At 35.7% G+C, this 18,995-nt stretch overlaps 1 protein-coding gene across 1 annotated transcript in view; it reads right to left on the reverse strand.

The window, feature by feature from the left end:
* The window catches only part of LOC128214176 (proteasome adapter and scaffold protein ECM29-like), a 50,740-nt gene that overhangs the window by 25,527 nt on the left and 6,218 nt on the right, over positions 1 to 18,995 (reverse strand). Inside the window, 17 exon segments of the mRNA XM_052920515.1 lie at positions 1,582 to 1,789; positions 3,625 to 3,738; positions 4,564 to 4,665; positions 5,116 to 5,312; positions 6,130 to 6,274; positions 6,479 to 6,613; positions 7,380 to 7,471; positions 8,168 to 8,444; positions 9,388 to 9,529; positions 9,857 to 9,960; positions 10,885 to 11,007; positions 11,435 to 11,551; positions 13,569 to 13,647; positions 14,222 to 14,307; positions 16,875 to 16,991; positions 17,974 to 18,052; positions 18,602 to 18,643. Of these exon segments, the coding sequence (XP_052776475.1) occupies positions 1,582 to 1,789; positions 3,625 to 3,738; positions 4,564 to 4,665; positions 5,116 to 5,312; positions 6,130 to 6,274; positions 6,479 to 6,613; positions 7,380 to 7,471; positions 8,168 to 8,444; positions 9,388 to 9,529; positions 9,857 to 9,960; positions 10,885 to 11,007; positions 11,435 to 11,551; positions 13,569 to 13,647; positions 14,222 to 14,307; positions 16,875 to 16,991; positions 17,974 to 18,052; positions 18,602 to 18,643 (2,159 nt within the window).

The raw sequence follows: 18,995 nt of genomic DNA on the forward strand, positions 1-18,995 counted from the left end.
ACAGTAAGATACAACAAAATGTTTTGTAAAATATCGAAACATTAAAATCATGAACAACTATTAATTGATATTTACCTCCTTTCCCGATTTTCCCTTGCCATTATAACTCAATCGAGTTAAAGTGCTGACTCACATCGAGTTTTTGTGAGTAGCGTCCCTTTTGTAAAAAAATAAACACTCAATTTATTTCTCAATAAATCATTTTAAAGTAAACATTCAATATATTTCTGCGTGTGTTAACTTGCGTGATTTTACCTATGTCAGTTGTTCTCTTCGGTGACGCAGTACAGATACTTACTATTACTGCGTTCTTCCCCGGTCCGATATTTTCGACCTGAAATGGACTTGGAAAAAAACAGATGAAATTTTAGCATAGAAAGGACGCAGGCAATTTTTAAGACGATATTTGGGGGTAAAAAAAGGCGTCCTATGCATGATATAATACGGTATTTTAATTACACTTTTTTAGAAAAGCGGGCCATTTGGTATGCGCACAGTCAGAAAGTCATTTCAGAAATGACGTTGAAATTTTGTCCCAGCCCTGTGTGTGCTAATGTTTGATTTGGAACAAAGAGCAGGCTTAAATTTCAAAACAGTGTAAAATATCAACTTTATATTTCAACTGCTTGAAACCACCAGAAAGCATAAAATAAATCAAATTAGTGAAGGCCCATAGAATTATGTTAACATTTGTTCTCTGACAGAAGTTTCATGAATGAAATATAATGGCTCTGTAGCGTAGATTGCAGGACAAGATGTGATCCCCATCCTTTCAGAAGATCTGATAGCAATACAGCATATGCCAGGCACATGTGGGGAATAGCACTGGTCACATAGCAATATGTCCATACCATAACATGTATCATCAAAGACAAAAAACATCATCATAATTTTCTGAAAACAGTTGTATGAATGCAGATTGAAGATTCTGTGGCCTTCAATTGAGGGCTGGGTGTGAACTACATTTCTTCTCAAGAACTAATAGCCAGGCACTAGACGCTAAACAAACATGGCGATTGGCAATGGCCATGTAACATTATATCCCTACCCCAGCATTTTTTCATCAAAGACAAAAACCTTGCCATCTTTCTCTGCAAGAAAAAACACTGCAAACTTTGAAGTCTACACTGCAGGGCCAAACGTGAACCACATATATTTTCACAAAAGCCCAACACCAACCAGATGACTTCACTAATATTTTATGTACAAACAATAGGCCCCACAAGGGCCTATGCTCCACTGGCATGATTTTTTTGTTTTGTCACGGAACTCACATTACAAGGGAAAACAACTTGTACAATAATACACAATTCTCTGTACAAAGTTGGCTCCCTTAAAAAATGCTGCAGATTTTCAAAGGCTTTTCTCCAGCCATGCATGGGCGTTTTTGGCTGGTTTTCGAAAGGAAATAAGCTCTCATGAAAATCAAACTTCTGTATGAGTTTGATTCAGACACAATGGAAACTGAAGACTGTATGATGTTTACAAGCAATTGTTTACAGATGCACATACAGACGGAAACCACGCCATCACAAAAGCTCTTCTGGCCTTACACCATTAGAGCTAAAAATAACTCCTTACCATCATTCTCTGACAACAGCTGCATAAAGGCAGATTGCAGGTTTTGAAGCCTAGACTGCAAAGCAGGATGTGAACTACATTTCTTCACTAGAGCCAGTAGCCAGACACTGGATGCTTGACGCACGTGGGGATTGGCACTGGTCACATAGCGTTCTAGAACAGTTGTCAGGTACCATTCTACTTCATCTTCACTGTAGTTAGCTATGGCCTAGAGCAACAAAGATGTGTATGATTATACATGTAATCAGGGTTTCTCTTTTAGGGTGTCTAAAAGTGTGAAACCTCAATCTGTCTGGGCGAGCGTCAAACTGGACCCCCCCCCCCTCCAAAAAAAAAACCTTAAGTTCCGACACAAATAATTCAGACCAACATAATTATTTTCAAAAATAATTCATTTTCGAACACCCAATGGTTCATTCATATTTGTAGTGAAATCTATGATTTCGGCCATGATTTGAAGTTCCTCAGACAGCCATTATTGATAATTATTTTTCTGATTGTATGGTATTTTCTGACCAGCCTAGACACAATCGTGGTAAATACGGTATTTACTTAACCAGCCTAGAGTTAAATGGGATCATACGGTAGTGACTGACCGATTTAAATATTCATCTGACAAACCGCTCTCCTTTTAAGTGTCGCAATACCTGCCATTTAGCATGTATATATACGCAAAGCCTGATTGTAAAAAAAAAGTAAGTTCTATTTCGGACATGGTAAAAATAAAAAGGTGATCAATATCAATTATATTATTATAAATGCATTAAATAGTCAGTAAAATGTGTCTCCTGTGAACAACCACACGTTTGGATTACAAACGTCTGCCAATTAGATGGTAGAGTGTTCATCGTAGCGAAACAAAGCAGCTGGTCACCTTAATCTGATAGTTATCATATCACATTTATTGGGGAATTATTGGGTGTGTAAATTTCAAGCCAGGTTTTTGTAATTTAATTTTTCCTGACTTAACGGTTTTTGACTGAAAATATAAAAAAATGAACAAATTTTAGACCAAATTTTGAACCATTTTCTGTTACTAGTGAGATTGGTCTGGCGAGGTCAAAATCTTTCCAGACTGGCAAATTGTCGGTTTTAAGAAGCCCTGCATGTAATTGCTTCACATTTACCTGTAATTAAAAGTACTTAGAATACAACCTACATTTTCATCTATTGATATTGCAGATAGGCAATCATTAAGTATTAGACTTAATCTTTAAGAATGTCAACTTTTGCGCATGTTTAAAGGTCCACCTAGTGTCACTCTTACGATACACACTTCTTCTTCAAATTTTGCAATTACAAGGTATCAGCATATGAGTCAGTTAGATGACCTGAATTAATATTTGAATGATTAAGAAGGTCTCGTTCCCTACACTCACTCCGCCTATTTTTAATCATAAAAAATTAACTTCATGTCATCTAACCATTACATAAAATCCTTCTCAATTTCCATTCATACAGCAATGATACAACCTAAGTTACCGTATCTATGCAGTTCATTTTCCATTGCAAGATCGAGATGACATCTCTCTCTGCGTTATGTAACATGTATGACCTTGTTTGACCTTTAAGCTATAAAAATGGATATAGAACATGACACCTGACCCAAAGTGATTATTATTTGTACCAGTTTATTTTTAAAATTCATCTTATCATAACAAACTTACAGCGTAGAAAAAACCTTTAATATTTTAAAACACAGTTTTCGCAAAAAGTGCTTGTGCATCGAATTTCTTTAAGGCAAGTTGCAATAATGTGCCCATTAATATAATATTTTTACTTAAAAAAAAAAATCAGAATGATTGAGCAAGGGGAGGAAACTTTTGGAGACCATATTATGAATATAATTACATTCAAAAATCATATGTGACGATGAAAACTCATATCAGACAATCATTTACAAAAAACAACACAGGACATGTACCCTATAATGCTGCAATTGCAGTCGACATCACTAAATCAAGGCCATTTTTTATCCAATGTAAAAATGCTGAATGGAATCAGCAAGGTAACCTCATACAAGTTTGTAACCTCAGACCTTACCTTCCATTCTTCTTCAGTCTGTGTCCAGAGATCCCTTCCGGCCGGGGAGGTTGGACCCTGAGCGGCAAACACCAAAGCCTCCCCAAGGGTAAAGTGGAGTTCTATCTGTTTGCTCTGTGAAACATTTAAACAAAATAACTTTAAAGTTGAAGGTCTGAGTCTGGTTCAAATACTTGAATAAAGTTCAAGGTCAGAGTCTGGGTCAAATACTAATAAAGGTCAAAGTCTGGGTAAAATACTTGAATAAGGGTCAAGATCAGAGTTTGGGTCAAATACATGATAAAAGTTCAAGGTCAGATTCTTGGGTCAAGTACTTGATAAGAATCACTCAAATTTAAATCTTCTAACTGACAAGCACTTTTGAATGCCCTGGAATGAAAGCATATTATGGGACAGATTTGTTGGTGAGTAAAATTCAAAGAGAATGTTGCCATGGTGATGCCCACTGGCAAACTATAAATTTTTTCACTCACATGTAATTTGCCAGTTTGACATACATGGCGTCACAAAAATGGTTTTAAAAATTAAACTATAAATGTATTCTAACTGATGCTATAATAACTCAATCTTGTGTTTTGTCTGCAAACTATAAGATTTCTTCCAGATTACAAAACCATTGGAAAGCACTAGGATTTGCCATTTGATTACATTACCTACAAAAAAGGTTTTTAAAAATTTAATCAATAAATATAGTTAACCCTTAGGCTGCTGATGGCGATTTTAAAGGCTTTACAAACAGCTTGGAACCAGACCAGACACCGAGTAACTCCACGCCTGGTCAGGTTCCAAGCTGTTTGCCACTCAGTCAATATATTCCCAAAGTTTTAAGTAAATTAAAAGAAATTTAGAATAAACCAGACAACATTTTTGAGCAGACGACAATTTACCCAGCATGCAAAGGGTTAAATTCTTTCTGACGGTTACAAAAAGAACTCTTACAGTGACAGCATCCAGGAGCCCCTGTATGGCCAGTTTTCTGTGAGGGAACTTCTCTTCTCCAACACACAGCTGTCCGAGACAAAGTGCAGCTCTCTCCTTGCTCTGAAACAGGGAAAAATAAAAGAATTAGCTGATAATTACACACTTTTTTAAAGCTTGAATTAAGGATGGTTGGATACTCCTTGTACACTACAGCGCTATGCTTCATTATATTCCGTGGGCGATTTGGCTGGGAAAATCTCATAATCATGAATTATTTATGTGTCAGTTTCATTGGTAAAAATACGGATATATAAACAGACATTCATACTAATGTTTTCTCATGGAAAAAGTATTCTGGGGAAAGCTGGAATTTCACTCGGTCTATCTTGTCACGTTAAAACATTCATGCAGACCATATTTATACAATTGGCTGCTGCAGATCTACAGGGTAAATAGTATTAAAAGTCTTTGTTGACAAGAATTTTTATTCTGCAAATTACCTTATTTTGTTATTACTGTATGGTATTAAACTATCTTTAAGATATTTCTTCATTGACATTCTATAGTTACCTTTGTGTTCTCCTTGCCTGACTTTATGATTGCCAGGAGGTTTTTCACAACTGATAGTTTGGTTATCTCCCCTTCTAGCTCTCCCTCGCTGCCAGATGGGAGGGGTAAAGGTGCGTTGCGACCAATCTCGCCAATTGCCTGACATGCTCCTGCAGCTAGCATAGGGTTGTTTTCGTCTGTAACTTTCACAAGTCGAGCTGGAATACAGAGTTTTCTCAGTGCATAAAAATCAAACTCCATTCACATTAATTTGGTATTAAACTATAATTGCATGTCACAAAGAGGGCACATAACTCCCTTGAATGATGATTTAACTTTATATATTGCAGCCAATGAAACCTGGCTTAATACCAGTGGCCCTCAATGAATTCTGGCTTCATAATTTCTTCTCTCGCGTAAACACCACTAAATGATGGTAGTTAATTTGCATAGAAAATCAACTTTAAGTTGCGCTGGGGGATGTGACTGGGTCAAGCCATAATGAAGCCCTAAAGGCGATGGCAGACCATCATAAACTTCAAAAGAAGGTTTTCTTTTTATTACCTACCCTTTATTATTGAAATAAAAACCCAAAATCCTCAACATCTTTGGATTGTACAAAAGTGTCTTGAGCAGCGAGACATAATTATGATGTAAAAGGTAAAATATAAACCTCATGACCTATGTTAAAGCTACAGATAATCCTGTAAGCTTCACACTAGGATACTATCTCATCAGCCTTATTGTTACATAAAGCCTATGTTAAAAGCAAATTCCTGTACCTTGTGTACGTTACAAGAGCACAATAAACATAAATCAACACATGTCTGTTTTTCTCAGTTGATCTACAAGCATATCTCGTAAAATACAGTTATAGGACTTCCTATCCATAAGCATTTTGTGATCATTCATGAGCATGTCAATATCTTTAAAATTTTAGTTATTATAAAACATTAGATTTTTGACACCAAGGCTTTGACAACAGCTCGTCTTTTTTACATTGAAAAACAGAGGGGTTAATAGGTTAAATGTTACCAATGGCAATAACTGCTTGTTCAACTGCCTTTTCCATCTTCTGCCAGAGTGATCCCCCTTGACTACTCTCCAGCCTCCTTCGCCTGAGTAACTGACCAATCAGGTGACCTAGAGTCAAAATGGCTCCATGCTGTGCCTCCAGACTCTGAAAGTAGATGGAATTGTTCTCAATTTTCTGACAATGATCAACTTGGATATGAGGAGCAACTGAACAAACAGGTGGCCGAGAGGCAGAGTAGCATCCTCTGAAGTAGATACGATCTTTCAATTAGAGGCCGTAACTTGTATTGAGGGTTATATATTGATTAATATATTATTTGCGACCCTACAAAAGCTATTTTCACACTACCTTGTTATTCATGGAGTTAAGCATGAACTCTAGAGCTTCCAATAACTGGCCTTCATCCGTGTGCTTACACACAATTATGGCGTACAGGTTGGCGGCCAAGTCACGGATGTCATCCTTCATGGAAAACACAGTGGTCTAAAAATAGAAACAAAATATACCATTTGACTCATACATTTTTAAGCCAAAAGAGACAAACAATATGTTACATCACAACATTACTACAAGTAAAAACTAAGCATCTCTGGGGGTTGCCACTGAACTATATTTTTGTCCGTCAAAGGAAAAATCTCAAGAACATTTTTGATGACTACATCAACATCAACAACTATGACATGTCTCTTATGATACATAGACATTTTTTCTGCAAAAAAGGTGAGCTATCAATAGAGAGATAAATATATTGATCATCATTTTTTCCTCAGCTGCATAAAATTTTCAAGATTGTTTTTTAAAATTTTGGTTGGGTCATACCTTCATTATGTTCATTGCCTAGTGCGCTGACAACCACTCCTTTTTTTTAATTGCTGGTGTACATTACATTTGTTCTTGTTTATGTTGATCTTTTGCTTAATGTTAATTTTACACTTAATCTTAAAATAGTATTTCCCAACATACTGAGGCAATAAACAAGTTTTGGTGATGTCACTACGAAGAAAATAAGTTTCAAGGATGATATTCTACAGTCAAGCCCAGTTGACTCGAACTCGCTTGGCTCGAATTTCTTGTTGGCTTGAACTGGTTGTCAAGGACTGATTGTTTTATACTGAAGGTAAGCATTTCTGCTTGGCTGGAATTTTTCAAGGCTTGATGTATTTTGGCTGGTCCCTGGGAGTTCAAACCAACAAGGTCGGACTGTATATGCATTAACTGAAGAGCATTGACTGTGTAGCCAATGTCTTACCTTAATCCAACCAAGATGCTGAACAAACTGAGGTACAAGCTCAGTCGGTGCCATGGCAACCATCTCCAAAAGACAGTACATTGGAGTGGAACCTTGAAAATGAAAAACTTATATAAGAGTTTTATAGATCTTGTTTTTGAAGCATTTTAAAAAGTCTTTAGTGGGAAAACAAGGAACTGCTCCATATAAACAGTTAAGTATGTAGAGAGTTATGGAAGGGTGCTGCACACTGTCCTGTTTCAGAAGCACCCTTCTGCCCTCATGGAGACCAGCATGGGTACCCTTCTGCCTTTATAGAATTACATGCTTAAGATTGTCAAATATTGCATTTGTTTTGATTAAATCTTATAATACGAATATACGAAATACCCAATAATACTTCAATTGAAAACCATTCCTATCATTTTTCTCTCAATTCATAATGTCAAATTGGCATCAAAGCTTAATCAATATTTTGACTTTTTCTAAAGACAAACTAAACATTCCTATTGAACACTAAGATATCATTTGAAACAAATAAATCAGTCTGTTTAATTCATTAATAAAGGTACTTAAAGAGTGAATGAAAATAAGCCTCTAAAGTCATTCCTCAATGAGTTTTAAGAAGCATATAAGTCAAATTCATGTAATCAGTCTGTTAAGTCGAGAAATAAAGGTACTTAAACAGTGAAATAAAACAAACTTCTACTAGCATACCTCTGACAGCCTTATAAAATATATTAATCAATCTGTTTAATCCATCAAAAAGGTACCTAAAAATGAAATTAAAAAAGCTTCTCATAACATACCTCCGACAGCTTTAAGAAGCATTTGTGTCAAATTCACGTAAGTCTGTACCGGCCCTCGATCCGTGTTATTCTCCTTCATTAATCCTTGCACATACTTCGATATCTCTGGTGCCTGTTCCTTCATTGCCGATACACCGTCCATATCGGGCACAAGGCTGGCGCTGTGTGCTAGACAGGACCGCAGATAGAGCAGTATCTCGGTAAATGTGGTCTGATTGAAGGGTAGGGTGCTGTTTGAGATTACCACACGATTCTGGGTTGTCACTCTGATATCGGCCTGTCGGTATTGAAACATTGGTCTTTAATTTAAGATTCAGTGGGAAACAATTGAGCTAGATTGTTTCAGTATGTCTTCATACCAATGTATTTTGGCTTTATTGTAAAGACAACTATAAAATATAAAAATAACACTCCAGTCTGTTTCTGAGGTAGAAACCAGTGCTGTGGACCATTTTAAAGGCCAAGAGAAAGTATCTCAATCTAAAAGGCTCACACACATTTCACTACATAGTTTCAAATGATTTTTTCCCCTAACCTCATAAAACATATCTTTGAAAACAGCATTGTATTAACGTAATGTACATACCTAGAGGCTGTGAAACACAGTTTTTCATGAAAGTATTCAATGGTACAATATCATGACTGCATAATCAGCACATTATATGAATTGATGTAATAGTTAGATGACATGAAATAACATTTCAATGATTAAGAATTGGTGTAGTGAGCATAGCAGAGCCCCTCTTAAACATTAAAATATTATTTCAGGTCATCTTACTGTCTTGGAATACTTCTTCACTGGCAAACACATTTTCAACACAAAATCTGACGCAGGGAGTGTGTATCGGATGAGTGGCAATAGGCAGACATTTAAACACCCTCGAAAGTTGAAATTCTTAATGAAATTAGTACTAAATGAGTGCCGTCCTGCAATTTCAAAATGTAGTTGTACACAAATCTAAATAACTTGGCATGTGCAGCCAGCTTATTGCTGTCTTGCTTTAGCCTAGGGATTATCAGGGATGCAACAAAAGTCACCTTCTAATTATTCCAATAAACCAGAAGTTGTCATTTCACAACTTAGGTATGAAGCGCATAATCGCAAATTGAAAGAACAGGATGGAGTATTTCCAGTAGTCAACAGGGCAACACAGCGTTGCACCATTACCAAAACGCTAGCGGAAACACTATCATTACATCATTGAAAACTAACACACTACCTTTTCCTTCACAAATTCCACCATCTTGGAAAAGTCTGGCAGCACAACTTTAGCTGCGGGCTCCACAGGTCTTGAGGTGAGTTTCTCATCCCCTTGGGCGGCATGAAGCCCCTTTACTGCTTCAAGACGGATGTCCTCTTTTCTGTGAAGGAGTGTTAAAAATATAATGTTACATTGTAAATAATATTGAGAAATGTACTCCCACATAATACTAATTGATTTACTTGCATAACTGTCTTTTTAGTCATCTATACTTCAATTTAAATGGGAAATATTTGCCAAAATTTCAAAAAAAAAATAATTTCATGAGATAAGAGTAGGTAATCAACCAAAGTTCATGGATATTTATCATATCGTTCTCTTATTAGTGGCTGGACAAAATGTGGTCAACCAACAAACTGATTTATTTTTTCACAATTTTGTAAAAAGTGGACAATAGCTTAAAAAGGGGTGAGAATATGTCACTTACTGGTCACCAGCTGCTAGCAGGAGGATATATCTTGAAGCAACATGATCCTTAGGGAAAATCTTCTCTGCATACTGTACTGCCATCATTCTAGCCTGGGGCTCCTCCTGAATTATAAGGGGTAAATAAGCATCAAGCTCAAGGTCACCTATTGGTTGCCAGCTGTTAAATGGAGGATATATCTTGAAGCAACATGATCCTTGGGGAATATCTTCTCTGCATACTGTACTGCCATCATTCTAGCCTGATGTTCTTCCTGAATAATAAGGGGTAAATTAGCATCTATGTCAAGGTCACCTATAGGTTGTCAGCTGTAAGTTGGAGGATATAACATGATCCTTGGGGAATATCTTCTCCACATACTGTACTGCCATCTTTCTAGCCTGGGGCTCCTTCTGAATATAAAGGGGAAAACCGGCATCAATGTCAAGGTCACCTATAGGTTGCCAGCTGTAAGTTGGAAGATATATCTTGAAGCAACATGATCCTTGGGGAATATCTTCTCCACATACTGTACTGCCATCTTTCTAGCCTGGGGCTCCTTCTGAATATAAAGGGGAAAACCGGCATCAATGTCAAGGTCACCTATTGGTTGCCAGCTGTAAGTTGGAGGATATATCTTGAAGCAACATGATCCTTGGGGAAAATCTTCTCTGTATACTGTACTGCCATCAATCTAGCCTGGGTTTTCTCCTATATTATCAGGGATATATACGCATCAAGGTCAAGGTCACCTACGCATTAATGTCAAGTTCACCTTGGGGTCACCATTTGCTTTTTGGAGTATAATACCTGAATGGCACATGATCTTTGAGGAAAATCTATGCATACTGTACTGCATCAATCTGGCTTGGGGATTTTACTAATTATATTTGTGTTGAAGTGTAAATTAGTTTTCATTGGCATTGGCACTCGATTTGGAAAACAGTAATTTCAAATCAAACAGCACTATATTTAACAGCTGTAATTATTCCTATATATATATATATATATATATATATATATATATATATATATATTTCTTCTCTCACCTTATCGATTGCTTCCATAAGCAGAGCCACCATCATTTTCTGGTTGAGTTCACTCAGATCCTTGAAGGCATTGGCCATTAATGACAGGGCCTCTTGCACTGCTAGACGCATATCAGAATCCACCTGTAATAGAAGATGTTGCACATTAGAAAAGAGCATCAATGTCAGATCACCCGATGGGGAACCAAAACCTTTCACCATCCCCGGGCTCCTATGAGATTTTGGGTGTGTGGGTGATGGGGGAAAAGTGTGATCTAGATTACTATGTACAATTCTTTTTTTTACAACATAATTTATAAACTCAATACCGTGCTTTCAGATTAAAAAAAATATAATGCTTGTTTAAAAAATATGCCTTTAATGCAAAAACAAATGCATGAGCCGATAGTGGTTTATGGACATCCCCCTAGTTGATGGCAAAATCTGTTTTTAAACAGGAGAAATAGTTACAACAATGTAGCCAGTTACAGGTAACACAACTCATTAAATCAGCTGGTGAATGTTTAAGTTATTGGGAGCTTGAATTCATAAAATAGTTAAAAGTACATACCTGACACATGACATCGAAAAAGACCTGAACAAGTGCTATATTGGTGGCCACTAGTTGGGGAAAGCGGTGAACCAACTTTCCTAGAGCGACATACGCCAGGCTTAGCACTTTCCGATCCTGTAATTGCAAGAATTGGTAAATGAAGGCATTTTAATAATGTTAGTGCAAAATCAACATATTTATAAATACTAGTAAATTATTTATATGTCTAGAAAATAATTTGTTTAACCCTTTTCAAAAAGTTGGCAATATACACGGTAACTTTATTCATAAAATCCTTCTTCAGTAAATATTAGTAACACTTAAGTTAGATTTCTAATAACAAGAGGCCCAAAAGGGCCTATGCTCTACTGGCCAATCATGTACGTTTGAGTAATAGGCAACAAATATATAGTTCACTTTTAGTGTTTGGGTTAGCTGAAAAGGCTGCACGTTCAACATCTGAGGACAGGAAGTGTTGTAAGCAGATTAGTTGCATGAACTATTTTAATATGTGCCAAGTAACCATAATCTGAGGGTAAAAAATATTTGCTTTCAAAACTGTACTCATCGTCAAAATTTCATTTCTGTAGCTTTAAAAATAAAAAGTCGGTCAAAAGTCAAAGTCAAGGACATCCGAGGACAACATTAATGCTTGTTTGCAAAACTGTTCACATGGTCAAAATTTCATTACTGTAGCTTTAAAAATTATTAAGTAAGTCAAAAGGGGTGGGGCCAGCTTTTGCCCAAGGGGCGTTATTTCAAATGTTTTCAATTGCATCATATGATGCTCCACAACAAATATGAAAGGTATGGGCCTTGTGGTTTGAAACAAGAAGATTTTGAAAATCTTTCTTAAATAAGTCTCTAGAAAAAATGTGACAGTAATGACCCCAGGGGCATAATTTGAACAAACCTAATTGTGACTTTACATGTAAACTTGGCTGAAAATAGACTTCGCTCATGTAGACTTGGCTAAAAATAGACTTAGCTTAAAATAGCATTTTTTATACTTTCAAGACCCATAATCCAGGCATGCATGGGCAGATCTGACTGGTTTTCAAATGGAACCAAGTTCTAATGGATATCTAAATACTGTACAAGTTTCATCAAGATACAATCAAAACTGAAGACTGTATCATGTTCACAAGCAATTGTTTACATAACTGATTTTTTAATACTTTCAAGACCCATAATCTAGGCATGCATGGTCGGATCTGGCTGGTTTTCGAAAGGAACCAAGCTCTGCATGGATATCTAAATACTGTACAAGTCTCATTGAGATGCAATCAAAAATTAAGACTGTATCGTGTTCACAACCAATTGCTTACACAATAGCATTTTTTTATACTATCAAGGGCCATAATCTAGGCATGCATTGGCGGATCTGGCTGGTTTTCGAAAGGAACCGAGCTCTAATGGATATCTAAATACTGTACAAGTTTCATCGAGATGCAATCAAAACTGAAGACTGTATCGTGTTCACAACCAATTGTTTACACAATAGCATTTTTTTATACTATCAAGGGCCATAATCTAGGCATGCATGGGCGGATCTAGCTGGTTTTGAAAGGAACCAAGCTCTAATGGATATCTAGATACTGTACAAGTTTCATCGAGATACAATCAAAACTGAAGACTGTATCGTGTTCACAAGCTATTGTTTACAGACGCACGGACGCACGAACGCACGGATGCTTTCCGGTGGAAATAGAGCTTAACCAGTGAAATAAAGATGATATTTCAATGTTTCAAACAGTGAAATAACAGTTTGATATTTTTCATTGATTCAAAATTTTAGCCTGTGTTCACTTTCATATCAAATGTCAGTGTGCATTGGACTGGAGAATAATTTCAACAAACATCATTTACGACATGATGTTTTGTTTGCATACAATTTGGAGAGCTTTTCTGAAAAACTACATTAAACATTCATTTTAAGGCATTTAATTACAAGACAACTGGCATGTTTCATTGTGATATCGCAATATTTCACCTTGTGAAAATCAAAAGTATATTTTTCTCACATTGATAAGCCATTTTTGGAAAATTGGTTTTGGTACTCACTCAGTGAAATATATTACGATCTTTCATTGAAACAAGTATCCTTTATTTTACTTGGTATGTGTTGAAAAAAAAACATAGAATAGAGTACCTCTTGAGCATCCCTGACCAGGTTTACAAGTTTGGTCTGCAGAATAGGACTGAATGTTGAAAACTTGTTATCTGTGCAGCTGTAAAAAACAAAAACAAATATTTTGGAAATTTAAGTATGAAAATTAACAAAAGGGCAAAAACTAAAAAATACTGCAGCCAGAGTTATGGTTCCTTGCACTGCACTTCACACACAAACTCCTACCATTACTAGATTCCCCTCGCCTTTCAGCGGGGGATAACAAGTTATAACTTCATCATATTAATCACTCTTGTCTGCATGTTGTTATACAGAAATCTAATCTTGTGTTGTGGGAGAGTACCCGACGAAAATGCATTCGTGCAGCTTGGTGACAATAAACAAAACTCACGAACCCCCAGGCCGAGAATTAGGAACTATCATAGCAAGAATGACAGGACTTACAAGTATGAATATTAAACAAGTATCCAAGTTTCTTGATAATATCAAAACCATTTTCAGAGTTTCGGCCACACCTTCAATTTTGGCATAGTTTGGACCAAAATCTAAGAAGACCACACTAACACTTCATGCTATAAAAATACCAGAACATTTTTCTCTGAAAAAACAAACATGCTAACAAATAAATAATTTGTTCGGCACAGATAATAAAAGGATGCTGTTATTTCACATACTGTAGGCACATATGATGTATCATCTGTATAGCATGGACCTTCAGTTTGGTGTTAGTGTTCTGGCCGTACAGCAGGTCAAATATGACCTGTAAAATAAAACACATTCAATTTTTTACCAATTAAACAAGACGCTAATGTGGCAACGCCGCATTAAAGCCGGATTTTTATTTGACGATACAATTTTGCAAACTGAGGATTTGAGCTAATGACCTAGTATTTTTGACCAAAAAGACCCATATTTATACTGTGTATGTATGTAAAGTAACCAAATGTCATGAAAATTGAAAAAAAATAATCAATACCCTGCAGGAAAAAACTGTAATTTATGCTTAAATTATATTATACTTTAATGTGACTATGATATCCTGGAGAAAAAAAGTTTCTTAAAAGTCTATTATACTTAAATGTGACTAAGACATCCTGGAGAAAATAAAAATGTATAAGTTTCATGAAAAGTTTCATGATTTAAAAAAAAAATAATTATGACATCAGGAAAATATTTCCTAAGATTTGACCTAGTTTTTGATCTGAGGTATATATTCACCTATATATTCACAAATGTTAAAGACAACAAGTAGACAAATATTCTGAGCAAGTTTCATAAAGATTTGACAAAAATTAATGAATTTTATGGCCGTGGAATTTTTTCTCCTAAGGCAGTTACTCTGTAATTAGCTGAAATAGAATTGCAATTCATGTACACTGCACTCCCTCACATTATGATCTATCACTGTATGAAGTTTTATTAAATTCCATCCAATAGTTTTCAAGTTATGCTCCAGACAAGAAAAAGGTAACAAAGGGCAATAACTCTGTAATTGGCTGAAAAATAATTGCGGTTCCTGTACATTACACTACCTCTCATTATGATCTATCACTGTATGAACTTTTATTAAATTCCATCTAATAGTTTTTAAGTTATGCTCCGGACAAGAAAAAGTAACAAAGGGCACTAACTATGTAATAAGCTGAAATAGAATTGCGGTTCCTGTACACTGCACTCCCTCTCATCATGATCTATCACTGTATGAAGTTTTATTAAATCCCATCCAATAGTTTTTTAACTATGCTCCGGACAATAACAAAGCAACAAATGGCAGTAACTCTGTAATAAGCTGAAATAGAGTTATTGTTCTTGTGCACTTCACTTCCTCTCATTGTGCTTTACCATTGTATGAAGTTTTAATAAATTCCATCTAGTAGTTTGCAAATAAATGTCTGGAAAAAAAAAATGACAGCAAAAAACAAATAAAGGGCACTAACTCAGTAATTAGTTTAGGTAGAGTTATGGTTCTTGAACACTGCACTTCCGCTCACTGTGCTTTACCATTGTATGAAGTTCCCATGAATTCCATCCAGTACTTTTTAAGTTATACTCCGTACAAAAAAAAGTAACAAGGGGCAATAATTCAGTAATAAGCAAGAATAGAGTTATGGTTATTGTACACTGCACTTCCTCTCACTGTGCTTTACCATTGTATGAAGTTCCAATGAATTCCATCCAGTATTTTTCAAGTTATACTCTGGACAAAAAACAGTAACAAGGGCCAATAACTCAGTAATAAGCAAGAATAGAGTTATGGTTATTGTACACTGCACTTCCTCTCATTATGCTCTACCATTGTATAAAGTTTGATTACCATTGGATAAAAACTCTTGATTTTATTACATAAAATGAAAACTTTAACACAAAATTGTTAACGTAAGACCGCCCCCCGCCCAACCGCCCGCCCGTTTTTCGCCATTCTATAACCACTAATTTTTCGATGAAAAATCCGGCTAACAATATTTTAAGCACCTTTCAATACGTCAAAACCCAAAAATAGTTTGACTGCAATCTTTCTTACAACCAAGCATTGAAGAAAAAACTCCAAATATTTGTTGACAGACTTGTCATTTTGACAATAACTGCCATTCAGGTATACAATGCAAATCTATGCACATACATAAACATTACATAAGGATGATAACAGTCCGAAAGTCCCAAACCTGAAAATCCTTAAAATTTAGTTTGAAATAAGATATTCTGGCTTTTGATCCCTGTTTCATAAGCCATGTTTATTCATTAATTTCTATGTTAATGCAAATGTTCAACAAACAACAACAACTTTGTGTGAAGTTAAAATCTCTTAATCCTTAGTTCAGGACAAACCCTGAACTTTATCATCCCTGATTATAACAGAAAATGTATCACATAAACTCTTTAAAACTTTATCTAATGGTACTTCATAGACATAAAAAATAGACTTATGCAAAAATATATTAATATTGCCTCCCTTGAAGGAATCAGTGCATCTTGGCAAATACTTTCAACCTGGGCTAATCCTCAGTCGACAGTGTCGCCTAAGGTTCACAAGATGTGCTGTTCCCCTCGAGAGGGTAATATTCATTATATCATACCTAACAAAACTTAATTTCTTTCGTTTTATAAATATGGATTCTTTAATACCAAAATATAAACAAAGCCCCATAAACAGCATAGATGAAATGGTAGAAGGTAAACCCTGTATCGCTTCATATTTTGATGTCCACAGGTAACAGTGGGCTAGTTGGTAACCACCCCAGGCAACAGTGAAAATTGTTGCATGCTGATGATGACTACATATTGTATAAAGATTTATATAAGTGAGTTATAATCAATACATGTATTTACCTGTATGTTACAAGGAAAGGTGTTAGCTGATTCACGAGCCTTTAAAATATATGGCATAATCTTCATCCGGATTCTTGTACATGCTTGCATCACCTTAAATTCTGGCTTTATAGGCGTCTGGAATGGCAAGAAGTAAAATATATGTTCACCATACAGTGATTATCCATGTAATACTGCCATTTTTGTAACTGAGTGTACCATTTGTAGGACCTGGAGTGGTATTCCATATTGGTCTTAATTTGATCTAAGAACAATGTAGCTAATCAGATTGTGCAATATATATAACAAACCTTTTCAGTGAATGAAGTCAATGATGTATGACCTTAAGATTGACTTAAGTTGAATATTGAACACCACCCTTTTACTCTACTCTAATATCCACACGCTATTCCCTAGGGGCCATATTCTCTAACATTTTGTTCCCTAGGGGCCATATTCTCTAACATTTTGTTCCCTAGGGGCCATATTCTCTAACATTTTGTCCCTAGGGGCCATATTCTCTAACATTTGTTCCCTAGGGGCCATATTCTCTAACATTTTGTTCCCTAGGGGCCATATTCTCTAATATTTTGTCCCTAGGGGCCATATTCTCTAACATTTTGTTCCCTAGGGGCCATATTCTCTAACATTTTGTTCCCTAGGGGCCATATTCTCTAACATTTTGTTCCCTAGGGGCCATATTCTCTAACATTTTGTTCCCTAGGGGCCATATTCTCTAACATTTTGAGTGTGAGTTACAGACTCAGAAAACTGAATTTTTAAATGTTTCAAAATATCTATAATATAACTAATTTTGACCTTAAAAGTGTGCCTGATTGTAGAACAGATTTTTTGTAAGCACATTCATCATTTTTTACAATCTTTACTCCCATAATAGCAATTTTACAACAAAATGAAAATTTAGCTTTCCTGAGTCTAAGTCTCAAATTCAGAATCAGGGCATTAGTGAAAATGGCTCCTGTTTTACATCCATGCGTTGTTCACATTAATATAAATCATTATCAAGATGACTTCATACAAACTCTATGAACAGTTAATCTAACCTACTAGTATTATTTCTAAATGAACATGTTATGATTAGAACTGGTGATTGTATTACCTGTCCTTTAAATTCTAGGGTTCCAAGAATGATTGCAAACAGCTTGGTCAGAATATCTGAGTCATTCAAGTCAACTGTCCTGGAAAAAAAAGATAACAAATTGTAACAACATTTCTCTATTAACAGAGCCCTGACAAAATTCTCCAATACATCTTCATGCAGGGAAGATACACATAACAGAACATAACAGTTATGCAAATTTGTTACATAAAAAATCACTGGCCTATGAAAAATTTCTATTAGCAATCCACATGAGACAACACTATTTTAAATATATCTTAATTAAAATTTACATAGGTAAAACATGACTAAAAAGGACAATCTAACATTATTTTCGTATAAAGTAAAAATAAAACGATTATTAAAGTTTCACTCCTGTCAAATAAGGGCCAACTGAATGGAATAGAGAGAAATCTTGTTGAACATCATTATTCCTGATCCCTATCCTTCATTCCGGGCCCCTTGCAGAAAGGCAATTGGTACCATTACTTAACTAACTGGCCGGTCAAAAACGGGCCATATCAGTACAAGCCACTTCTCAGTACTGAGGCTTAAACCTTCAAACTACCGCTTCATTTGTGGACCTCCTAACCACTTGGCTATGGAGGAAGTATAAGAGACAACTCACCCAATTATTTTCTTCAATTCCATGTCAGCTGCAGTAGCAACACTATAAGATAAGATGTCAGAATTGAGGACAAAACATAAAAGAACATGTCATTCTTTTGTAGAAAGTATTTTAGTAACCGTAGAACCATTATAAATACACAGCTGAAACCCGCTGGCTCAGTATCACTTGACTGGATTTCCTTGTTGACTATAACTTGATGTAAAGGAGTGATTTTTTTAGCTATAAGCAAGCATTCCCCCTTGGTTTGATAATCCCAAGGCTCGAAGTATTTTGGCCAGTCCCTGGGATATCGAGCCAACAGATTTAGACTATATAACACTGCTTAATGTTAAAACGAAACAGTATACATACAGCCATCAGTTGAGACTTTGATGTGCTAGTTTTAAGTTTA

The sequence above is a fragment of the Mya arenaria genome, chromosome 13 (assembly GCF_026914265.1).
Source record: "Mya arenaria isolate MELC-2E11 chromosome 13, ASM2691426v1".
Classification (NCBI taxonomy): domain Eukaryota; kingdom Metazoa; phylum Mollusca; class Bivalvia; order Myida; family Myidae; genus Mya; species Mya arenaria.